Source organism: Acomys minous (assembly GCF_964271855.1).
Source record: "Acomys minous genome assembly, chromosome: 19".
Taxonomy (NCBI): domain Eukaryota; kingdom Metazoa; phylum Chordata; class Mammalia; order Rodentia; family Muridae; genus Acomys; species Acomys minous.
The window spans coordinates 7,658,682-7,685,313 of NC_140499.1; the positions used below are offsets into that span (position 1 = coordinate 7,658,682).

The 26,632-nt window shown below is 46.7% G+C and overlaps 1 protein-coding gene across 4 annotated transcripts in view; it reads right to left on the reverse strand.

The window, feature by feature from the left end:
* Window positions 1–26,632, reverse strand: part of FNDC3B (fibronectin type III domain containing 3B) — a 289,830-nt gene that overhangs the window by 207,330 nt on the left and 55,868 nt on the right. For all 4 annotated transcript variants that reach the window (XM_084769310.1, XM_084769307.1, XM_084769308.1 and 1 more), the window contains exon 2: window positions 17,154–17,292. In XM_084769310.1, the coding sequence (XP_084625436.1) occupies window positions 17,154–17,264 (111 nt within the window). In that variant the 5' untranslated portion in view covers window positions 17,265–17,292. The remainder of the gene's footprint in view (window positions 1–17,153; window positions 17,293–26,632) is intronic.

Here is a 26,632-nt window from a genome sequence, read left to right on the forward strand (position 1 = left end):
CTCAAAAAGAAGGGGTGGGGGTAGGGGAATAAAAGAAAGGGATCGGGAGAGGTGGACGATGCTTGGGGCCTAACACCAAGCTTTTCTACTAACATACCACCCCACCATCACCTAAGCAAATTCCTGCAGAGAATCAGTCCCTTGGGAGAAGCTTCTGTGGGAGAGCAGTCCTGCCTGACCAAAGATGAACATTAATTACCTCTGCAGCTTCCTGCAAGCTCCGTTTGGTACCCAGAAGATCAAGAGCCAAAGCAGGAGAGGAGGCCCTCTGCCACTTGTGCAGCGGTTCTCCACTCAGCACACGGCGAGACCTGCTTGGCTCTGAGCCAACAGTTCTAACTGCCCAATGGTTACCTCGAGGGAGACACAGAAAGCCTGAGAGCTGCAGACGGGTTCCCCGTGAACAGTGCTCTGTAGCCTAAGAGCATTTTTCCCATTTCATTTGACCTTTTCATGGTGCTAAGGATTGAACCCAGGGCCTCAGATAAACCAAGCAAGCACACTACCACCACACCAACCTCTAGCACCATAAAAGTGCTTAAAACTAACCATTGACTGCATGAAGGGAGCAGCAGCTTCTATTCCTGCAAGTTTTTTTCATGATTACACACTTGTGCTTGTATGCATGTGCACCCGTGTACATATATGTACACATAGATAGCCCCCACACCTGTTTGTATATATAACTGCATTTGCACAACATAAATACACACCTGTACACATTCATGCCTCCCACACCTATACATACACAGTTGTACACTTACAACACACATACACTTTTATACACATACACACGCCTGAATATGCACATACACAGTACACACACACCACACACCTGTACACACACACCAACCCCTTCAGACTCTCAAAACTCATACCTTTCGATACACATCTGTGACACACACATGTCTCTGGCACAGAGCACAACAGCCCTTGGGTATAACTGAAATGCCCACATCTGTTTACTGAGTCCAGTTTCTTTCTCCACAAAGGAAGTAATGGTTTGCAATGACCGAAACTCACCTTCTTGGTAACAATCACTCAAAGAAAACATCCCCAAGGTAACGAAGCAAGCAAGTAAACCTCAGAGATGCCACAGGGAAGACCAGGGCACACCCCTGACCTTACCCTGGTGGCCAATGCTCCCTGCAGCCCGATTCCAAAGCTGACAGGCGTGTAAGCAAGCGCTAAGGAAGGCAGGTGGGGGCTGCAACGCTGGCTCACACAGCGGTGACGACAGCACAGCTGGCAGGACCACATTCCTACTCGGTTTCTTCCTTAGGACTCTTTGCAAAGGGCCCTAGATAGTTTAATATCTGATTTCTTCCAAAGATCAGCGGTTCACATGGCTGACAAAGCAGTTCAGCAGTTAGAGCGCTTGCTGCTCCTGCCAAGAAAGCGTTACAATTCAGTTCCCAGCACCCACACCGGTTGGCTCACAACTGCCTGTACCTCCAGCTCTAGGGAACCAGATGCACTCCTCTGGCCATTGCTAGTACTCACATACACGTGCTTACTAACATGCACACAAATATAAAATAAAAATAAATCCTTAACAAAATAAGAGATGGAAAGCTCTCTCAACAGTCTATTTAACATCTGTAAAGTTAATTTCATGTGATGCAGGCTACTTCAGCAACATCTTGTCCTAGATTATTTTTCCTTACAGTGACTCTAAAGAGTTAACTATTTATCAAGCCCATATGGTATTCCAAGTAGGAATTATTAACTGAATTTTATAGATGAGAAACTGAAGCTTAAAGAACACAAGAGAAACTGGTCCAGTGTCGCCTGAGCTAGGCTGGAATTCAGCTCGATCAGGACAAAGTGTATGTATGCCTTACTCAGTGACACCACTGCCACGTCCACCTCCAAGGAGCATGGACGGCACAGTCTCTCTGCAGCGCCACTTCCCTGCTTGCTGTCACTAACTCTGCCATCAATAAGGCATCTTCCTTTCTACTGCTACTGCTCATGTGCATCTGCAGGTGCCGCCGCCTCCTGCTGCCATAGCTGCCTAGTGTGCACCTGCCTCCTCCTGCTGCCACTGCTGCCACAGCTGCCAAGTGTGCACCCGCCTCCTCCTGCTGCCACAGCTGCCGAGTGTGCACCCGCCACCTCCTGCTGCCACAGCTGCCATGTGTGCACCCAATGCGCCCTTCATCTAGACTTTTTCTCTTTTTTATTTCTTTGGATTCCTGGCTTATGCTCTAAAAAAACTGGCCAGAAAAGCCCTCAGCAGTCACAGGGACAATCTCTGTACTACTACTTCTGTGCAGACCCAAAAGAAAAGATTTATTGGGAAACAAACCTAACTATGAATCTAAGGGGAATCATCACACTGTTTCTTCTGTCCAAAGTTAGTCATATCTCTAGAAAATCTACTTTGATTCCAAAATAATTTCATTTTAAACTAGTTAGGTGACTTTGCTTTCTCATTTCTTGACATTATAATTTTACCTTTATCATATTATACATACTCAAAACGGTCTTTAAAAAAATAGGAATCCAAATTACATATAAGAAGCATCTCCTAAGCGGAGAAACACACACACACACACACACACACACACACACACACACACACACACACACACACACACATCACAGTGGTGGGAGGATATCTCAAAACTCAATCTTCCAACTGAAAATTAAAAATAACCTAAAAACAAGCTCTCACGAACATAAGGTTCATCGCTTGTAGGTGGGGCCCAGGCCAGGACTGCTTTCCAAGGGGAATTTTAGGATGTAAATATCGAGTTGTTAGGCCAGACTCTGCAACCTAGTGGTTTTCCTCTGAGCTGCTCAAAAACCAACCTAGAGATAGTCATGTGTCAAAGCATACCAGGATACAGTGAAATGAGCCAGTGTAAAAGATGGAGGCTTCGTCCAAAGCAGGAGGCTCTGCCAGGTGGCCCACTTGACCTCCAAGTCTGTATCTCCTCCTTATAAAAAGCAGAAACAGGCCTTATCTGGTTAGTAGCCATAATAATACTTCTTACCACCCACAAGTGTGTGTTACGTGAGGGAGACCAAAAAAAAAAAACACCCCAAATTTGCCATGTTTCACATTCTCCACAAAACCTAAACCCAGCAGCTCCTCACTTGGACCGTTTCTACTCAGTCACTCTGGCTCTCAAGGGGGCACCTCTTATGCATGCGCATTCCAGGCTCTGTTCAGCCTCAATGGATCCTGGCAACTGGTGATCTGGAATCCACTTGCAGGTTCTGAAATCTAAGCTCCTTAGAGTGTTGAAACAATGCCACCTGCCTGGAAACAATTCTAATTAAGAGTGTCATAATCTTGTGAACTGTGAATCCAAGAGAGGGTCCTGTCTGGATGTTCTGTGTTAGAGTTCTTAATTTCAGATATTTGCTATTCTTATCGTTATTGAGATTTAAGCAACATGCCACAGAGTTGGTTCATGAACATGAAGTAATTTTGGTATATCCACATAGCTGGTACCCGGGACACAGAACATAATAGGAAATTTCAATGCCCCGTCCTCACTCCCATCCTCACTCAGTTCCTCTGATGTGCTTCTGCCCTGTGATTGGCTCATGATGGGCAAAAGTAATAAAGACAAAAAACTACAATGAGAGTGAATCCTTTCAATTAGCAAACGCTTGTCCTGGCTGTCTATGCCATCTCTTGTCACTAATTCATCCTTTCCTTTTCTTTCTTCTAAGTAATATTCCATTTCTGAATGCAGTACATTTGGTTCATCTATCAGTTAATTCACTGTTGACTTGTCTCTAAAACTCTTGACTGTTTTGCATCATCATGCTCTGAATATTTATAGTCAAGTTTCTGTGAGAAACTCACTCCTGTTTCACACATACATACATACATACATACATACATACACATACACACACATACATACACACACACACATACACACACACACATACATACATACATACACACACATATACATACATACATACATACACACACACATACATACATACACACACACTCAGGAGTAAAATTTCTAGATAACATGATAAGTCTAAAATTATTTTTTTTTTTTTTTGTGGAAGAACTCATACAGGCAAAGCTCATTCTGGGTGTTTTCTCACCCAAAAAGCCTTCCTTTCAAAGCACACTGAAGCTGTAAACTCAAGACAGATCGCTCAGGATGCTTCAAGTGTTTGGCTTTCTAGATACGTACACAACTCATTGTAGCTTACCCACCACGCACAGATGAAATGGCTAAACGGCTGCACAAATGGATAATCCAGAGCAAAACGCTACACAAATAGGTACTCAGGACCATTACAAAGTTTCAGGCAATTGTCTTCCTTCACAGCATCAAGGCAAAACGACTGGAAGCTATCTTCAAAACTGTCAGGCCTTGGGGAGAACAGCCAGGCACGCATGCTGCCAAGTCCAGCACTTGGAAGGTGGAGGCAGGACCAGGAGGCAGTCAAAGGCAGCCTTGGCTACAAAGTGAGTTTAAAGCTAGACTGTGCTACATGAAACCCTGTTGGAGACAGGGAGAGGGAGAGAAATACTTGGTCTTACAAAACAAAAAAGAGGTAACACTTTGAGAATGAGGATATGCCTTAGCAGTTGAAATTCATTCAACAGGTTCAAGCCTGTCACCGTAGGGGTGGGGGTGGATAGAATACTTTCCAGTTTTCCCGTTTGTATCCGCGTGCAGGAGCCGCTTACTAAGAACTGCTGGAGAGGCAGCCGTAGCTCGCTCCTAGCCTCAGAAGAGCAGGGACCTTGAGCTCAGGCAAATGCCAATTTCTACGTCACCGGCCCTTCCCGTTCTTCCCTCTTTCTGCACTAAGGCCAAATTCAGGACAGACACTAGTCCCTGCAGAGCGCAAAGGGAAAAAAAAATGTGACAAAGATTTTCCAGCCTGCCCTGCCCCTCCTCCCTACAAGGCCTCGGTGCATGCGCGCACACAGCTGAATCTCTGCACATCTACTTTGGAGCCAGCTGATGCACCATGACATCAGTGCGGTAGAGGGAGCCAAGTCTAAACTCCATCTGGGACAAATAACGTCCAGGCACACTGTGACTTCTTTTGTTTACATACACTGACTTAACTATGTCTTGGTGGTAAATGAACTAACTCTGGAGATTTCTTTCCCAGGGCCTCCAGAACAATATTCTGCACCCTGAAGCAACTCCTTGCTCAGAGTTCTTTCCAAGGCTATGCGTAAGTGATTTTTAACAGAACACGTGACTGGGGAACATGCAATTAACATCTTGAAGGAAGTCAAAGTCCCAGCATCCCTTTCTCAACCTGGAACAAAGAAAAGGAGGAACTCGCTGGCAAGTGGGTGTGGTTGGGAGAGCACTGTTCACTCAAACCGTGCAAGACACCCAAACCTACCCTTCTTGGAAGACCTGTGACCTCCCTCAAGACCAGTGAAAGCTTTAAGATGTGACCTAGTGGCTGAAGAGCCATTTTCCTTCCTTCTGAAGAGTAAAACCCAGTTTGTGTTTTTTTTTTTTACCCTGGCATTATATAAGAGAAATAATTACAAATTCAGAAAGAAAAACAAACCACTAAATGGCTTCAAGTCTTTAAGAGACGGGAGGTGTGGGGCTCAGAACAGAAGACAGGGTTTCTTTGTGTAGCCCTGACTGTCCTGGAACTCCGCAGACCAGGCTGGCCTCGAACTCAGACATCTGCCAAAAACCTGACCTGTTGCATGTCTTACAACATGGCTTTTTGTGTCCAAACATCTGCCTCTGTAGTGATGTAGCTTTTGAATAGAGATGAAGGGTGGTTTGGAAGGGAAGGAGCGTCAAGAAGCCCTCGCCTACTCTCCACATCTCCACAAGGAAGAATCCCAGCTACCCCTCTCTGTTCATCAGAACTCTCACCGGTACTGACCCCAGAACGGAACTGCTGCCCATCTCAGGGGAAGAGTCGGACTCCTGGGACCTAGGCTGGGATCTGAAAAACTTGACTCCAAAGGAAAATCAGACCTCCAAACACCCCATTGTCACCTGGTTCTCACGGCTCTGAGGCAGTCACTTGCCAAGCTTTGCAAATAATATGGGAATTGTAATCACAAACTAGTGATGGGGGAAGGGGGTGTGTGCATGCGTGCGCGCACACGTGTGTGTGTGTGTGTGTGTGTGTGTGTGTGTGTGTGTTTGAAGAGGGAGAGAGAATACTCTCTTTGCACACATACACTTGTGAAGACCAGAAGTCAGTATAGTAGGTGCCTTCCTCTACTGTGTTCTACCTTATTTTTTGAGATAGGGTCTCTCCCTGAACCCAGAGCTCACCAACTGGACAGCACAGCAAGCCAACAAGCTCTATAGATCCACTTATTTCAACTCCCCAACTCCCAAATACGAGCACTGCCGATGTGACCATGCCTGTGGAGAGATTATGAGCATTGCAGATGTGACCATGCCTGTGAAGAGATTATTACGAGCATTGCAGATGTGACCATGCCTGTGGAGAGATTATTACGAGCATTGCAGATGTGGCCATGCCTGTGGAGAGATTTTGAGCATTGCAGATGTGACCATGCCTGTGGAGAGATTATTACGAGCATTGCAGATGTGGCCATGCCTGTGGAGAGATTATTACGAGCACTGCAGATGTGGCCATGCCTGTGGAGTGAAACAAGTCCTCACGCTTGTGGGACACAGCCAGTGTTCTACTCACTGAGCCACCTCCCCAGCCCCAAGAGGAACAATCCTGTGTGTAACCTGTGTAATGTACTACCATGCAGAATTCGCCCTAACTGCCTATCTGCACACTGCAAACAAAGAAAGGCCCAAGCCAGGCAAGTCTACCTTCTCAGAAGAAGCAAAGAAAGCAAACTTTGAACTAAAATCCATTCTTTCCAACAGTTCACCTCACTGTCCACAAGTAACCATGGAACTAAAAGGTGCTGAGGCTACAAGTTTCCCAGTGACTTGCTAGCTTAGGGGATCACACTTTACCTTGAAGGAAAATCAAAAGTCTAGTCAAACACATCTGACTTTTACCTTCTCTGCTACATTGTTAAAGCAAGGAAATATAATGTGAGAGTCAAAGTCACTGTTTGTCCTAAATATCCCGAGGGTATAGAGTAACCCACCCAGAACCAGCCACTGTCCCCACTCTAGAAAGTGTTCACTCCTGGTGAGATACCGTCCTCAGGACACGTTCACTGAGGGGCTGAAGGAGCATGGGGTGGAAGGGCAGTTATTTTAAGCAGCAGGGTTCGAAGCACGTTACAAATACAGACGAGTATAAGAAGGAAAGTGAGTAAGAGTACCCACAATTGGTGAAAAGTGTCCTCCACCATCCCAGCCTGCACCCCACCAACAGCTGGGGTCCTCCAAAAAAATGCCATAGCTTATATAAGGCTTATAAAAATGTAACTATATCTACCAATAGATATAATTTGCAGACAGGTGCTAGGAAAATACGCTGTCTGGTTCCTTTACTTCTGGTGTAGAGGATGGCAAGGCTACAGTACTTGGACAGTGAACGGGAGACAGAAAAAAAAAACAAACAAGAGATAACTGTAGTCTCGTTTCAGGCAGAGGTTGGCCTGTATCTATGCCACATGCTATTAGATAGCCCCATTCCTAACATCTTCAATCAATCAGTCAATGGAAATCAATGTTGTGTGCCAGACATCAGACTTTAAGAATGGGACTAGTGCAATCAAAGAAATAGGCTGTGTGGATCCTACCATTGTGTGTGTGGGGGGGGGGGAGCTTTTTGAATGTGTAAGTAAGTTAACCCCAAGATCAGACCACAATTGCTTCTGGATTTTTTGTGGTGTGCATTTGCCCAATTATTTGCAAAGCAGAAGACCTTCTAAGGTCTGTCCATTTTATCTAAAGATCTCCGTAATCCATGCCCGGAGGTGGGAACAGGCAGCCCAGAGCAGGGCTAGGGAGACAGGAGACTGCTCGGGTGAACAGACAGCATGTCCCCTCTTTCTGATAATCTGATCTGATGGTTGTCACTTGAAAAAAATAAATAAAAACCTGGAGGCTGAGAAGCAATGACCAGCAGGCAAGAGGGCCGAAACAGGACAGAATTCTGCTGCTCGAGGGGTCCTCAAGTTTTAACACTACGGCTGAGAGGGAAATGACTAGAGGCCAATGGCAGCTTAACCAGGGCAAGTGGTGTAACCCGAAAGGAGCTGAACCCAGTTACATGGATGTAGATGGTATGTTAGCGCATCCTCCTTAGAAGGCTGCACTTTACATCTGGACATGCAGAAGGATGGAAGGAAGATGAATCTCTACATTTGGAGTGTGGCTTGCTTGCTACGGTCATGTCTGGCATACAACAGATCTATTTACATAGTCAGATTTTTATGTCAATCACGTAGCCACTAAATGCCTACCAGAAACAATGATGTACTAGCATACTGTCTTAAAATATTCTGTATATAGGAAGTCTCATCTTCCAGCACATATAAAATTATTTTTACTATATGATGATACATCAAAAGCCATTATATCACATCCAACATGACAAATAGGTATTTTCAAAACAAAAGGATTAGAGGTCAGAAATCTAGTGTACCCTATGCTGTTCAAAGAAACACAAACATGTGTGTGGTGGTTAGTGTTCTTAACCTGGCATGATTTAGAGCATCTGGGGGCCCGGCCTCTGGGCATGCCGGGGGTGGAGGACAGGAGGGGCACGGGAGTGGGGGAGGGGTTACGCTGCTTACACTAACTGATCTCAGAAGACCCACCCTGTGTCTGGAGCATTCCCTACACTGGGACCATGTAATGTGTAAGTGGAGCCCACAAGCTGAGCCCTTGTATGTGTTCACCCCACTGTTCTCCGACTGGGGATGCCACGTGACGGGTGCTTCCCGCGCCTGCTGTCTGGACTTCCCGGCCATGGTGGGCAGCACCACAAACTGTGAGCTAAGGCAGAGCCTTTCTCCCTTCAGGTGCTTCTGTCAGACTATCTCACCACCACGACAGGAAAACTAAGGCACGCGGGCCACGGAAAAAAGCTTCATCTAGGCAATAGCAGAAGGTTTACTTGTTGAAAGACTCCCAATGAAGATCTCACATCTTTTCCTGTGGAACAACTGAACCGTTATGGAGAGCTGTGAGGTGCCGCCAAACTGTTCGCTGTCCCCCAGCTGGACAGTTAACAGAAGAACCACTTCATCAGGCAGGTCTGGTAAGTGCTCAGTACAGAAGCTCACATTATTCATTGGTAGGGGCCAAAACCAATACATGAGCCCTAGCTTCCTCCAAAGCCAGTCACCCCAGGCCTCCTGATTCACAACCTACATCACCAAGCGAGTCCAACAGGGAGAGGCTACACCTGTGTGTGCACAGTAAGTGTGCCTAAGAATGGGAGCGAGCTGGGAGTGCTGGGAGCGCTGCCACACATCTTTGGTCCCAGCACTCGGGAAGCAGAGGCAGGCAGGTCTCTATGAGTTCAAGACCAGGCTGCTCTACAAATCAAGTTCCAGGACAGCTAAAGCTTCACAGAGAAGCCCTGTCTCAAAAAATAACAAAAATAAAACAACAAGAAATGAGGCCAGGTGTGGTGGCACACAACTTTAATCCCAGCACTCAGGAGGCAGAGGCAGATGGATCTCAGTGAGTTTGAGGGCAGCCTGTTTTACAAAGCGAGGCCAGGCCAGCCAAGGCTACACAGAGAAACCCTGTCTCAAAAAAAAAAAAAAAGAACAAAAAAAATGTGTGTTGTGTTCACGGTCATTCTCAGTCACAGGCTAGTGGGGAGTACATAAGATCCTGTCCTGAAAAGCCAAAACAAACAACAGAAGACAAAAGGTTGTATCTGCATATAACCTTGGTACATATTCCTGAAGACTTTGCAACATCTCTAGATGCAAATGCTATGTAAATATATTACATTATATTATTACTTAGACTGTGATGACAAAGGAAAGTGTGCAGTGCAGACAGCACTTGCCTTCATTTCTGCAAATATTTTAAATCCTCAGCAGTTAGGTGAATCTGAGAGTAAGAGACCCGAGGATAAAGGAGGCCAACCATTTGGCAAATTAATCTCTTTTTCTTTCTTTTAACTATTACCCAAGAGGTAATAGAAATAATAACAACATAATAATGAAAGAGGTCAGTGAAATGGCACAGCAGGTAAAGGTGTTTGCCACCCAACTCAACAACCTGAGCTCAGTTCTTGTCACCACAAACCTAACAACCTGAGCTCAGTTCCTGTCACTACAAATCTAACAACCTGAGTTCACTTCCTGTCACCACAAACCTAACAACCTGAGTTCACTTCCTGTCACCACAAACCTAACAACCTGAGTTCACTTCCTGTCACCACAAACCTAACAACCTGAGCTCAGTTCCTGTCACCACAAACCTAACAACCTGAGCTCACTTCCTATTACCATAACCCTAACAACTTGAGCTCAGTTCCCGTCACTCAAACCTAACAACCTGAGCTCAGTGCCTGCCACCACATAAAACTGGAGGAGGAACTGGCTTCACAGGAGTTGTACTCCATACACACTCAAGACATGCATGCACCACACACGTATGCACATGCACACATATACAGAGAGGGGGGAATAAATAAAGGGTTTTATTTTTAAAGGCTTATGGCAAATTTGTACAGTGGTCAGTTTTTCAAACTCTGTTCTAAATGAATTAAATTTGTTCACTTCTCTCATCCTCCATCCATTCAAGAAGATCTCCTTCATGCAACCAGATGTGGGCCACAGCACGGACAAGAGAGACAGGATTCCTTTCTCCCTAACAGAATGAAATCGGGTGAAGACTGCAGGCAGTAAGTTGCAAACACTGGCGATGCTGGAACTGTCACAGGGCCCCGCCCTGCCTCTGCTGTGTGAGTAGTGCAGCCCGGCCAGGTCAGTGGTTTTCCTTCATCCCCTCTTTTTTGAAGGTGGCTCACGTGCTTCACTTGCAGGTTACTGAGACTACTGTTGCCTTTGGCTAATTCAATTCTAAAGTGTCTCTCAAGCCAGACAGCTCAGAACTGTTATAATAACATGCTGTGTGCCCTAATTACTGTGGGTGCTACATATAACAACGCCCTCACATAATACACATCAACATTTGCCTTCTTGAGGCTGAGAGTCTGCTCTGGCGGGGCCTTCGCAGTGAGAAGAACTGGCAATCCTAACGTAAAAGGGCTGAGATATCAGACCAAAGACTGGATAAACTCACACCTTTTTTAAGGATCCAAGGAGGTCCCGGCAGTAAAGGGTGGCTACCCTGCAGCTGGGGAACCGCTCTGACTGAGGGATGCTTGCTATCCGCAATCCCATGGAGTCAGAGATGGCAGGACAGACACACAGCACAGCGCCAAGGGGGACCAACCACCAGACCAGACTCAAACACTGAGGGTCAAGCAGAACTCCTAACAACAATAACAACACCTGAAAGCAAAGGCTGGAGGAAAGATATCAGATATTTTTGTGGGGGCGAGGAGGACGTGCTGCTCAGTGGGTATAGGCACTTGCCTTTGAAAGCACAAAGACCTGACTTCAATCCCTATAATCAACTAAAAGTTGCCCTGGAGTGATGGGGGAAAAGAGGATCCCTGGGGCTCACTGAGCATCCAGCCTAGCCTAACAGGTAAGCTCCAAGCCAGTAAGAGATCATTTCAAAGAATTAGGCAGTGTTCTTGGGGTAACATGTAAAATGTCAGCCTCCATGTGCACATGCACAGATGTGTACTTGGCACACAAACTTGCATACAAGAGCACTCACCAATGAGAAACGAAAATCTACTCAGAAGAGATTTGCTCATGGCGAACGTAAAACACTACCTCTCCCCTGAACAGACAATCCTTACACAGCCATCTCACAGTCGATGAGACTGAAGCTGGTCACCGGGCTCGAAAAGCCCAGGAGCCAGAGGCTACAGGGAAGCTCTCGGGCAAGGCCAGCATCCCCAGTGCCCAGCTCGCTGGTCCCATTCCTCAGCCCCTCCTCTATGCTCTGGTGCATCTTCTAAGCACCAGTGTAGTCTGCATCCCAAGCTTATGCGGCTCAACGTGTGAGTAAATACAGCATATGGGGTTATATTTATCTAACTAAACTGCTCATTCCTTTCAGGCAAGGGCTGCATTTATTCATCTTCGTGTCTCCAGCCCCTAAGATGGTGCTGCCACAGCAGACACTTGTAAATACTTATTAAAATGAATGTACCTATTAGCCAGTCAATCCATACGCCATCCCATAAATTCTGCCCTCTAACTCCTTGCCACTCCCAGCCTCCACAGAGAGCAATCTCTCCGAACTTGAATAGCAGAAAGATGCTGGGTCAAATGTTAAACATCTGCACCAGCTGTGCATTTCTTATGCATCAGGATGCTGGAGACTGTGAGTTCCAGCCTAAGACCCAGGTTGAAAGGTACATGTGGTGTTATTCACCAACAAGGCAGCAGCCTCACTCTACTGGCTGGTCTCGTTCTCATCTGAATAAGCAAAAGATGTTGATGCATTTGTATCCACTGCATTAGTTATAAGACTTCCTTTCCCCTGGATTTTAAGTAGAAAAAGACCCATTGTATATGTACGACTCTGCGTGAGGCCAAACCTGTGCTATACGAGGCTGTAAGTGCTGGAAGCAGGAAGAAAGGTGCCAGGGGAATGCTGTTAAGAACATCTCAAACAAAAGGAAAGGTCACGGAACTAGAAGAGAGCAGTAGATATCAGAGACGCTGGTGGTTGAGTGCCGTGGGAAACACGGGAAGTTCTCAGCCTGACGTGCGCGTACAAGTGAGTATTCAAAAGAATGTCAGGAAAACTCAGGCTAGACAATCTGTCCTAGGGAAACAGAGTTCAAAAATCAAACAGGAAAATCAGAAGAGAAGTTCATTCTCGATAAAATGGAGAGCTACAGGCCAGCCCTCGGGAATGAACCAAGTCAAGAGAAACAGTATGAGGTCTTGCCGGGCACGGTGGCGCGCGCCTTTAGTCCCAGCACTCGGGAGGCAGAGGCAGGTGGATCGATGCTCTGAGTTCCAGGCCAGACTGCTCGACAGAGCGAGTTCCAGGCCAGCCAGGGCTACAGGGAGAAACCCTGTTTTGAAAAAACAAACAAGCAAACAACATCAAGAAAAAGGCAAGGAGGAAAAACAAAAGAAATGAGGTCTCTTTAGTAGCTTAGAGCCAGAGCACGTCAGAAGGCGGGTTACCCTGGACGGCTAGACTCACGCAGTTCTTTTTACATCTCAGAAGATTAACTTCTTGAAAAAGCTTTTGAAAAAATGAAATTTGGGGGGGAACTGCTTAAAATGAAGGAATATTCTAAAAGTTTAAAAAGGAAACTGAAAAGAAGGCAGAGATAAGATGTGTGATAGACAAACAGCCACATGCGCTGTGCCCAGCGGCACACAATGTAAAGGCTATGCAGTCCGGATCCTGCCCCCCAGGGACTGACCCTCAATGAAACCATGGATCTGCAGCCATCACCTTCTCTACAGGTGTACGTCATAGGTTCTGAAGACACCTTAGCAAGTGTGTGCATATATACACATACATACATATATGTGTACATACGTACGTATGTATGTATGAGGGGGTTGTGAGATCCCCTGGAACTTGAGTTACAGACAGTTGTGAGCTGTGAGCTGCCATGTAGGTGCTGGGAATTGAACTCAGGACCTATGGAAGAACAGCCAGTGCTCTTAACCACTGAGCCATCTCTCCAGCCCCTTGAGCCATTTCTTAAGAGACACCTTTGTTTCTTGTCTACTTAAGTGACATTGCTGTGCTCCCAGATCCTAATCATCTGGTATTTCTGTGCCACCCTTGGCTTCTCTGGCTCCTTCAGTCTGTGCTTTCATTTGCACCTTAGCTTACGTCAAACACCCAGGATCCAGGATTCTGCTCTTCTCACCCAGCCCAACACAGAAGTAAGGACTGAAAGGAAGGAGCCCAGGCTCAAGGGAGAAGGAAGCACAGGCCGGGGATGTTCAGGACACAAGAGGAAAGAAAACTGGCCATGGAGGCCACTGCCTGCAATGAGCCTCAGTGAGAGATGGAGACGCAACATCCAGGTGCGGTATGTCTTTGTCTGAACCTCATGAATAAAATATCTCAAACTGTCTCCAACAGGGTGTACACTGAACCATGCTCACACCAAATCGTTAACTGCAAAATGTCAATGCTTCCAGAAAAATCTAAGTTAGGTTTAAAAAACAGAAATACTCTGTATCATATTGTGTGCATGCATATGCAGATGTTTATGCACGTGCATGTGTGTGAGCACATGTACATATGCATGTTCATACATACACACATGTGGGAGGTGTGCACATGTCTACACATGCATGTGAAGGTCAGGTCAACCTCTGCTGCTATTACTCAGACCCAGGCAATTTTACTTTGAGACAGTCTTTCCTGGCTTGGAACTGGCCAGGACGCCCCCTAGATCCTCCCGTCCCACCACTCCAGTGTTGGGATCACAAGCACACACACCCATTCCTGTATTTTACATGGGTTCTGGGGATTGAACTGAAGCTCCTCCTAACTCCCATCCCAACCCCTGTGGTATTTTTTAAGCACAGCCTCCATTTGGAAAAAGCTTGGTATCTACAGATAAAATAGACAAATTAGTAAATTTTCCACTTTTAGCTTTATAGAACGCTTCCCAATGGACCATTTACTGAGGCAACTTCTACTTAGAGACTAGTCAAAGGCACAGGGTAGGGAAATGCCATGTGGCCTTCCGGGAACACCCAGTCTTTTCAGTCATGGTTTCTCTGCAAAGGAGTTCACTTTCGAAGGGAAGACTGGAAAATTCTGGAACTGAGGGCTCTTTATGCTGCTAATAAGCTACAAAGGGCTGCTCTGGGCAAATTGAATCACAGAAACAAGGACAAAATCACCAAAACACAAAACTGCGACGCAGCGACAAGGAAAGGTGGCTTCGGGAAGCCTGGCTACATGAGCCAATGGGAGTCACATTTCAATACCTTGGATTTTACAATTCTTTAATTAGCTAAAAGAAAAGGAAAGACAGCATTTTGCAACCTGAAACCTCTCACAACCTTACCAGAGCTTTCCACAAACAGCTGAGGCGGGGAGAGAAAGGGCTGTGAGGCAGGCTTTGAACCAGGTGCTATGGGGGTGGGGTGGGGGGCTTTGAGAGAGAGATGAGCATCAAACAGTTTATATTTGGGAAGATAGCTCCGGTTTCTGTATGGAGAACTGGTGGAGGGTTGGGGGACCGGGGAGCAGAGGCAGACAGACACCAGTGAAAACAACCACCAGGCACTGACAAGGCATAGGCATGGGGCCCAGGTCGTCACAGAAGTGAAACAGACCTGGCAAGTTATGAACCCAGCAGGCACTGCCAACGGAAAGCCCGCAGGACAGAATGAAATACCAGAAGTGGACGGTGAGAAGACAGCTGTGGTGACTGCATAGCTGAAGACCAGGAAGGGGGTGGGGAGTGTCGCCCAACAGATGTCAGCTAGAAGGAGGAGAGGAGGTGGATGGAGAAGAGGGCAGCAGAGAGCCAGCCTTGTATGGCTGGCTGGGGTGTGGCTGTTTAACTATATAAAACAGAAGATGCTGCGCGGCATAATGGAGTCCAAACCAGACAGAAAGAGACACCACAACAGAGGTGGGAAGGGTTAACTCTACCCAACCAGCCAGTGCTTATAAGCCACTGTATACGGAAAAGGCTTTTTGTTTTTTAAGATTTGGTTCATTTGTATTTGATGTTAGTAGGGGTGTGCGTGTGTGCGTGCGTGCGTGCGTGCGTGCGTGCGTGCGTGCGTGCATGCGTGCGTGCGTGCGTGTACGTACACTCATATGCAGTACCCATGAAGGCCAGATGAGGGTGGTAGAGTCCCCATAACTGGAGTAACAGGTAGCTCATCCTCTATGGCTGTTAGGAATCAAATGGTAGATAAACGGTACAAGAGCAGCAAACGCTCTTACTGGCTGAGCCATCTCTCCAGCCCCAGTTAGATATATTTTGTCCTTAAGAGACTCACAATCTAATACAGAAGGAAATACTAAGTGATTGCGCAGCAATGTCAGACGCACCAGCAGTACACACAGACTGCCTCTGTTACATCCCTGACAGGGTGCCAGTGGCAGATCGTGCTATGGAGAGGAGGCATCTATTCCTGTAAGATGACTGTCCAACTTACTTCAATTATTAATATATTCTGGATAACTACTTTTCAGTTATCCAGTTTAAAGTAATTACCCCCAACTCTACTATTTAAAAATCAAGCACGCTTATGCTGCTTAAGAAACCTATAGTTAGCTGGGCGGTGTTGGAGAACACCTTTAATCCCAGCACTCGGCCAACAGAGGCAGGAGGATCGCTGTGAGTTTGAGGCCAGCCTGGTCTACAAAATAAAGTAAGTTTAGGACAGCCAAGGCTACACAGAGAAACCCTCTCTCGAAAAACCAATAAAACAAGACAAAACAAAACAAAAAGAAAACCTATACTTACGAGATAAAACAAACACCATTTTGTAGTCACTTTTTGGAAAACGTAATGTTATTAGGGATAATTCCATCCCAGTAATATAAACAAAGTAACCCCTACAGTTTAGTCTTCCTTTATGTGTTACAGTCGACTCTCCAAGTGGCTACTGTATGTCCTGATGGTACCTGTGAGTGACACAGGAGTGGCTGCTGTGTGTGGTGACGGTACCTGTGAGTGACACAGGAGTGGCTGCTGTGTGTGGTGACGGTACCTGTGAGTGACACAGGAGTGGCTGCTGTGTGTGGTGACGGTACCTGTGAGTGACACAGGAGTGGCTGCTGTGTGTGGTGACGGTACCTGTGAGTGACACAGGAGTGGCATCTGAGAGTGCCCTCATAAGGAAATCTTCTGAGTTCCATGGAAAGTAAGTTTACCTTGACTTGGGAAGCCTCTTATCAAAGCCACATAGATTTGCAGAGCACAGAGATGAATGAATGAATGAATGAATGAATGAATGAACGGTCTCACAATGAACCACTCTTAAGCTTATTTCTTGATTTTTTTTTTAAGCATACTAGCTGAATAGGGTAAGAGTTTCTTGATCCCCCCCCAAAAAAAATGCTTTCAGGTATTTTAAAAATAATACAGTAATTGTACAACAACAACAAAAAAGAACCTATAGAACAACAAAGTTCAGAAAGCAAAGGCCTCATATCCTCAAATAAATCAAACATTCAGCTGTTTCCCATGGGACGAGGGCCACCGACCTGCTGAGCTGCGTCTCCATTCACCAAGTGGGGCATCATGGCCACCTCCCCATTGAGCAGGGGTGGCAGCTCCAGGGGAATCTGGTCGGTCATCATCATGGTGACGTACATTCATGGAGAACTGCCCTCAACTGGCTTCCTGCAAGAGAAACACCGTGTTTACAAAAAGACAAGTGACCCATAACAACAGAAGCTACATAGCGTGGGCGATCGAAGCGTTCCGCCCTGCTGAAGCCTGTCTGACTCTCCTCACAGAGAACGTGACTCAGAACTCACGGACCAAAACCAGGCTCCAAGCATTTGAGTAACGATAACCACCCCACCCCAGGAATCTGAGGGTAAAATGAGATTGCATTTCCTAAAATAATGGTTTATGAGCAGGTCACATGGGTGCGGGTACCCACAGAGGCCAAGAGTCTCAGATCCAATGAAGCTGGGGCTAGAGGCAATATGGGTGCTGGGAACTGCACCCAGGTCCTCTGCGAAAGCAACAAGTGCCTTTAACAACTGAGCCGTCTCTCCAGGATCCTGAGATCACGCTTTGAGTTGGCAAAAACAATGAATAGAAACTAGGGTGGTCATATTTAAAGCAATGACCAAGGCCAAAGATAAATCACGGAAGAACTACATGTGCCACTCATTAAAATCAAAATAAGACTTGGAAGCACTTAACACAAGAAGCAAACATAGATGAATGCATACACCAGTCTCCGACTTAGCCATTAACTTGATAATCATTGTGGTGGTTTAAATAGGCCAGCCTGGTCTACAAAGAGAGTTCCAGGACAGTCAGGGCTATTACACAGAGAAACTCTGTGAAGAAAGAAAGAAAGAAAGAAAGAAAGAAAGAAAGAAAGAAAGAAAGAAAGAAAGAAAGGAGGGAGGGAGGGAGGGAGGGAGGGAGGGAGGGAGGGAGGGAGGGAGGGAGAGAGAGAAAAAGAGGATGCTATCAACACCATTAAGTAGCATTCTTACACCCAAAATAGAGTTAGATTCCAAGTTCACCAAGAATGGGATAAGGTACAGACCACAAAGCAACTCCTGCAAGATGTCCTCCAACCTCCACATGTCCGGGGAGGGGAGGGAGAGAGGGGGAGAGGGAGAGATCTCATACATAAAACATACGATTTTAGAAAAAATATCAGACTATCAACAGAATATAAGGTAGCAAATTGATGTAGATGAGGCATCCATGCACCCAACATTTAAATAGCCATTTCTGTGCTCTGTGAGCATACACAGGACACTGCTCATTTGATCAGAATGCAAGGGAAATGCAGAAACGGCAGCCAGTCATCTCCAGCAACCACCTATCAAGTTGTCCCTAAAACAGAAATAGCCTCACACCATAAACCAGAGATAAAGAGAGAGGTGAGTAGGGGCTGGAAAGGAGGGAAAGCATAGGTATGAACAGAAAAGATGGGGGCACTCAGTGGCATCTCTGTGGTGGAAGGATGCTACCCAGCAGGAGTAACTTGGATTTGAGGTGGGAATTACGGATTCTTTTTATTACACAGAGAGCAGATCATACACTGTTGAATAAAATGGATCTAGAGCCATTGTTTACAGCAGTAAGCTGAGCCAGAAGCCTCCCTAGAAGTTCCTGTAGCATTCTGGTCTTTGGTACCCAAAGACACTCATCTCTGCTTTGAGGTGTTTTGTTAGTTTGTTACTCTGTCTGTCCGTCCGCCCATCCGTCTTATATAGATGGATTCTGGCTATGTAGCTAGCACAAGCTGGCCCAAACTGTGAATTACAAACATTCAACTTAGCTCCTTTGAGTTATACACCCAGTCTCTCTGTGCCCTACATCCCAGGCCCACTCTCCTTTACACACACACACTGCAAACCCAACTGTCCCTTACCTTACATATATAAAGGAGGAATGGTCACTGGATGAGGCCTCAGAAACTCCCTTATAGACCTTAAAACCCCATCTTTCTCAGCCAGTGCTCCCTTATCAGCGTCAAGAGCAGCTAAGGGCCAACGTGCACTCTCTGGGTAAAGCAGCTAGGATGATGTACACCTCAGTGAAGAGTCTGAGGAGCAGCCACACTGAGGAAGCACTCTGTTACTTGGCCTTCTGCCCAAGAGATGTGGATCTGAGCTAGGCAAATCTACCTCAGGTCTCACGGGTTGGAGACAGAGGCACCACCTCCATAGGATGTGTCCACAGGAGAACCCACAGTCCATGAGACCATTCGCTTTCACCGGCTACAAAACCAACCAGATAAATAAACACAATGGATCGGGTGTGCAGTTCGCTCTTCTGGTCTGCTCAAGTCACCCCACAGGCACTCACAGCTCCCGAAGCTTCCTTCCTGCACTGTACTCTTTATCTAGACTTCCAGCTCTAAGAATCTGGTAACAGCCACAGGCTCCCACAAACTCCCCGTGACCACACATGAAAACACTGAAGTTGCAGGTGCTTTGTCCCCAACTAGTTCTGTTCTGGATGAGAGGGGCAGATGCCACAAAAGCCCTTGTGGCTCACAGCCGTTCTCCACTGAGCGCAAATCCCTGGTTCACTGCTGGCCATTAGCTCCTGAGCTACAAGACCAGAGTGGGGGAGGAGGGAGGAGGTATTCTAGAAATGAAAGGAGAAGATCTCCACTATTAATTAATTTCTTTTTTTAAAAAAGAACTTATTTTAAAATAATCTCAAAAAGGGGGAGCCAGTCTCTCCATCTCTGTAAGCATTTGGTTTGGTACGTGCATCAGTCCCTCCATCACTGTACACATTTGGTTTGGTACTTGCATCAGTCTCTCCATCTCTGTAAGCATTTGGTTTGGTACGTGCATCAGTCCCTCTATCTCTGTACATATTTGGTTTGGTACTTGCATCAGTCCCTCCATCACTGTACACATTTGGTTTGGTACGTGCATCAGTCTCTCCATCTCTGTAAGCATTTGGTTTGGTACGTGCATCAGTCCCTCCATCTCTGTACATATTTGGTTTAGTACTTTTACTTCTTTCTTTGCTTGCCTTCCTCCAAGTCTGGAAAGATAGTTTGGCCCTGGCCTATTCTCTGAAACATCTGACTTGCAGGCAAAAACTGCTGATCCATCTCCAGAGGCCAGAGGAGAGCAGCTATATACTAGAAAGAATGTCCTTCTCAGAAGCCAAGGCCCTAATCACTGCAGAGTTCTTACGTCTGTGAACCTGGCCTTCAACTTAGTAACAAAATGTCCTGATCCTCCCTCGGCAAGCCAATGACCCAAATTTCCTTGCATTAATTCAAGATGTGACTTAGCTGTACAGTACACAAATTAGTTTCAGATGACAAGAGAAGGAGCAACAGGATGGCACCAAAAGGAACGAAGCAAGCCCATCAGAACCCCAGAAGCAGGGAACATTAAAAGACACGAATGAGCTAGCACAGCCCAGCAAAGGCTCAGGCCCCAACGCTCGCCTCACCAACATCCACAGTGGGCACAGTACACGAACCAGACGTCTATGCCAGGGAGTACGGGGCAGCTAAGAATCACACGTCAGTCTGAACGTTTGCTTTCACAGCCCAATTTAAATGCATTTCTTTGCATTGTAAATGCATGTGTGATGTATGTGCATGTGTGAATACATGTGTGTAGGCACACATGTACAAGTGCATGTACACGTGTGTAGGTTGTACGGAGGCTATTTATTGAGTCAGGGTTTCTTACTGAACATGTAGCTTGAGTATTCCAGCTAGTCTATCTAGCCAAGTTACCCGAGGCATGCCGCCGGTCTCCCCACCCCACAAACGCATTTTCTAAACCCGTCAAGCACCGGGACCTAAGAGGAACTTGCAAATAATCTCAAAGTTGGTCCTTCAAACGTCAATAATGCTGGCCTAGAGTCCACACAACCCACAGAGCCTTTTCCAATCAAAACAGATTAGCTAGCACTGAGACAAGCTAAACAGCATGAGAATGCTTGAATTCTACACGCTTGTTCTGTAGTCTAAAACAGATATTGCCATGGACTGGCTGGAAAACTCCCAGCGTGATTCGGGTTTCAGGAAAGCCACCTTCTCTGCTAACACCACCAACCGAAGCCAAGTGAGGGGGTACGCGCCTGCAGTCCCAGCCACTCGGTAACAGCCAGCACACTGGTACAGAATTTACAACAAACAAACAAACCAGTTTCTAATAGTGAGACTAGCGCAGGTCAAATTTCTGAAAACTATTAATGCTATACCAGAAAAAAAAAAAACATTCTGGCTATTCAACACTAAAAGTGGCTTTTCTAGTGGTTCTGGGAAATCAGAAGAAGCATACATAGAGTCAAATGACACTTGGAAACTGTGACGTCATCAGAAGCTGGGGAGAGGGTTGTACCATGGGGGTGGGGGAGGGCTGTGCCATGGGGGATGGGGGAGGGCTGTGCCATGGGGGATGGGGGAGGGCTGTGCCATGAGGGATGGGGGAAGGCTATGCCAGGGGGTGGGGGAGGGCTGTGCCATGGGGGATGGGGGAAGGCTATGCCAGGGGGTGGGGGAGGGCTGTGCCATGGGGGATGGGGGAAGGCTATGCCATGGGGGATGGGGGAAGGCTATGCCAGGGGATGGGGGAGGGCTGTGCCATGGGGGATGGGGGAAGGCTATGCCAGGGGGTGGGGGAGGGCTGTGCCATGGGGGATGGGGGAAGGCTATGCCAAGGGGTAGGGGAGGGCTGTGCCATGAGGGATGGGGGAAGGCTATGCCAGGGGGTAGGGGAGGGCTGTGCCATGAGGGATGGGGGAAGGCTATGCCAGGGGGTGGGGGAGGGCTATGCCAGGGGGTGGGGGAGGGTTGTGCCATGGGAGGTGAGGGAGTTCTGTGCTGTTGGGATGGGGGAGGGCTGTGCTGTTGCTGGTGGAGATGTTATTAAGGAATTACTATATTGTGTACTTTCTTTTAAACTAATTTAACCAGGAGATGGCCGAGGTTTTTACAAGGGATTGCAAGACTGGCCTCTAAATCATTTCTAACAGAAAAAAGCAAAACCTAATAAAACCTGAGTTATGACAGACATTTGTGCAGCTGATTTATGTGTTTGTGTTGTAGTTGTAGTAAAAAAGAAAAAGAAAAAAAAAACCTGACAGAATCACATGGCAGAGAGTAAAGAAAAGGCTGCACCCGAAAGCCTCCCCCACCCAGCTGGCCACTCCTGCTGTCAGTCACAAAGACTGACAGCTTCCTAAGAGCACACTTCCTTCCTCCTCTTTATTAGCAAGCTTCAGAAAGAAGGTGGCCAGCAAACCAGCAAGACAGCCCACCGGGAGCGCGTGAGCAAGTGGTCCTGCAAGAGATGCTATTAGGCACTGTCTGCTACTCCACTTCCCTCTTCCCTCCTCTCCCTGATACTGGTTTTGAAAAGCAGCCCCTGGACTGCTAATTCCAAACCATCAGTAGTAGCTAGCCTTAGCAGCAAAGCTAACCAGAATTTTAGGGGTGTGGTTTTTTTATGTTATGAGTGTTTTGTCTGCGTGTATGTTTGTGTGCCACGTGTGCCTGGTGCCTGAAGGAGGGCAGAAGAGGGCAGAACTGGGTTTTGAATGGCCATGAGCCAGCATATGGTTGCTGGGAATAAAAATCGGGTCTTCTGCAAGCACAGGTGCTCTTAATCACCAAGCCACCTCGCCAATCCCCTAACCAGCGTTTTTTAGTGTAACAACTATGGAAACAGCAACAGAACTGATGGAGAGAAAGAGGGATCAAAACAACATGGAAACAAACCGAAATTCCCATTACCTCCCAAATCCTAAGAAAATTGCTCATCCATGCGCACACAGCTGTTTTGTCCACTGCCCTGCAACTGTAAAAATGGGGCTGTTCTACTTTGGGGGGCTGCTTTTTGAGACAGGGTTTCTCTGTGTAGCCTTAACTGTCCTGGACTCGCTTTGCAGACCAGGTTGCCCTCGAACTCACAATGATCCACCTGCCTCGGCCTCCCAAGTGCTAGGATTACAGGCACGCTGGGCACCACCACGCTCAGCTAAAAATGGGGTTTTTCACTCCCTTTCCAGGAACACTACACTCTATCAGCACTGTGGCCACCGTGAGCTTGATGTGCAGACACAGCCATTGAATATAAAAGCTGGGGGGGGGGGTGTTAGGTGAATTTCCTTGCACTAAATCTCTCCTGTACACTTAGTGTGACCATGAGGAAAGGTACTTGGTACAGGTAAATGTACCCTTTGCTGTTTCAGGAACCAAATTACATAGCTGGAGGGAAGGGCGGAGGGAGGGAGGGAAGGAGGGGAAGGGAGACCTGCTGGAGAGGCTGCCCCAACCCTGACTACTAGAAAATATGAGTTCTAATCTGGGGCTTATCAGTAACTGACTCTAAAGGTGAGCAAATATATAAATATATATATACATACATACATACACATATATATACATACATATATATATACACACACAGAATTTGAGATGAGCCTTCACATTCCTTTCTGTTCTTAAGAGATTGTTTTTTAAACATCAGTTCCCTACCATGTTTGCTTAATACAGATTAAACTTACTGTCTCTCTTACTCGTTTGGGAGTGGCTCCAGCCTCCTTATTAAGAGGGAGAAGAACTCCAGTAGAGTAATGAAAAACCAAACCGCACTGAGCACATTGTGCTGGCGGATGCTGTGTTTTTATGCCAATGAAATCTAATTTTACAGCTGGGCTCTACGCGGTGCAAGAAAGACACTTGCCATGGCTTGCCACCTGAATGAACGAAGGGAGGTGATAATTGTTCATGCAGAAAAGCCTCCTGAGACATGAGCAGCACCTTGAGGTATGTGCCCAGCTGGCTGGTGGAGGCAGCACGGATGGTCTGGAATTCGCCTCCTTGTCTGATATGTGCTCAGTGAAGTCAAATCACAGCTGTCTGGGAAAAATCTGAACCTTAGAAACATTCTGGATGCTTTTTGCATCCAATTAGAAGCACAGGAGTTTTTGACAGAAATCCTGTGAGGTGCAGTTCTTTCCACTAACAATAACGCTATAGCATATCAGAATGAATGTCAAGCCCCAGAGGATGGCCCTCTATGCTGCTGAGAGAAACGGAGGGAAACCAGCTAGCTGGCTGTGCAGGCCCTGCCTCCCACAGCTCCTCAGGTGTGGGCTTCAGACAGAGCCTAACAGGCTCAATGTCCTGGGTCCAAGCCTGGGCACTGAGCGGTCAAGACAGTGTCCACAGGTGCTTTCTTGTAACTTCACTTTAAATACTTCTACGCAACTTGGATTAAATCATTCACAGTGTAGTCATGGGAGAATCCATAGAGTTACTTGAAAAGCATTACTTTCAGGAGGAAAAATAGGCCAAAAAGAAGTCTCCATTAATATTCAGAGGTGACACTCATAGCACCCTGCACACACCAAACCTTTACAGAACAAAAGGAAAAAATGACATCACTATAAACACACAGTAAGTATCAACGCAGTTCTGCAAATATTAACTGAAAGGGGGCAAGGAAGGGGCTTATCTACAGAAAAAGTTTACAAAGGTTTGTTTATTTTATTCGTTGTTCTTGAACAGTGTTTAAGCAAGGATGCTGGGTATTGGAACACCTAGATTCCAGGGCTCCTCGGGCCACAGTGAAGTCTCACACGCCTCCTGGACATCCTGAGGATGACAGATAGCCTAGCATCACAAGAGAACAATCCAGAACTGTGAGCCCTCCATGCATGCATGCTCTGAGCCAGCCTTGTTGCATACTTTTTCTAAGGGTGACAGTAACTGAAAACATGAATTTTCAGTGAAATGTGAAATTTCATGCTTATGTCCTTACACTCTCTTCCAGGGTCAGTGTAAGGAAAGGCAAATGAAGGCAGTCTGAGAGCCACTTCAGGGGGAGGGGGGTTAAGAACCTCTGCATTACCTCCCAGGCCCCAGCACATGGCCTAGCCAGCCTGTAGACCCAGCATTCCCGGCACCCTGAAGGCAGCCCCCACTGTATTTCAGATCTGAGTACTTCTCCACAGGTTTGGTTTTTTGAGACAGGGTTTCTCTGTGTAGCCTTGGTTGTCCTGGACCTCCCTCTGTAGACCAGGCTGGCCTCGAACTCACAACGATTCACCCACCTCCACCTCCCAAGAGCTGGGATTAAAGGTATGCGCCACTACCGCCTGGCTTTTTAACTTTTTTATGAATGAAGCCCGCGTGTAAATCATCTCTGTCTTCCTGGGTACTGCCGACCAAACACAGCATCCTTTCACAGGGACGGAAGGTCCCTTGTGAGCACCACTGCAAGGGCCCCTCGGCCTGCTGTCTGAGCACCTCTCCCTCTAGTTCCACGGGGCCTCACCACACCGAAGTGAACGGTGAGCATCACTGACTGACAACTGCATCCTGGCCAGGAGGAGCAGATGAAGTACAAGCAGCACAGAGCCAGGGCTCGCAGGGCACTCTGGGAACACTGACAAAACTGATGTGCAGATGGCAGAATGTGTAGGCTGCTGAGTATGGACAATAAGATGAAATGAGCCCAGAACACAAAAAGGGGTGTCAAAGGTAAACCCCAAGGAGGCCCTCAGAGAGCCCGAGCATCTCCACCCAGACACACCCTATCTTCTAGTACAGCAAATGACTTTCAGACTTGGTGAACCTTACTAAGACAGATTTTATAGGTTCATGTCACACTTTAAGACACCTGAAGGAAAGTTAAGCAACTCCATCACAGGATTGATCACTCAGCCCCGGTGGCTGCGATGTAGAGCAGAAGATGGAGAGAAAGGACTCAAGGCTAAGGTACCTGTCTTTACCTGAAGTCAATCCCTACGACCAACACGGAGGAAGGAGAGAGGGAGGACCAAATCTAACCTCTGTCTCACACACACACACACACACACACACACACACACACACACACACTCACACACACACACACACACACACACTCACACACCACACACACAAACACTCACACCACACAGCACACTCACACACACTCATACACACACTCACAACACACCCACCTACTTGCACATTCACACACACACACTCATACACTCACACACAAAATAAAATGTAATAAAACTTTTAAAAACTTAAGAGCAGAAAAAATAAAAGGCAGAAATCAATTATAAGGGACTACAGTGGCCCCTGTGCTGAGCAGCAAGTGAGCTGTCATTAAACACAGAAGTGAACTGACTTCAAGGAGGGGGCAGCTTGGCCAGTAACTGCCTGCCGGGGATGGTTGTCAGAGCTCTGCTACAGCAGTTTTCCAAGATTCTGTTATTTTTTAAGACCTTTTATCTAGAACATAAAATTTAAAAAATTAAAAATAAAAACCTTTGGATGCTTCTCTCTGTAATAAACAAACAAAATACTAACCATATTCCAAAAAGAACTCAGCCAAAAAGCACACTCTAACATAACACCAGTGAGCCTGACCGAAGACAATGAGGCAGTGCTGAACGCGCACCACTGTGTGCCAGGCCCTGCTGCAGGAGTCTAAAATAAAGGCAAGAGGTAAAAAGGCTTTATGGTGAAACACTATATGGGATTAGGTAGGAGCAAATC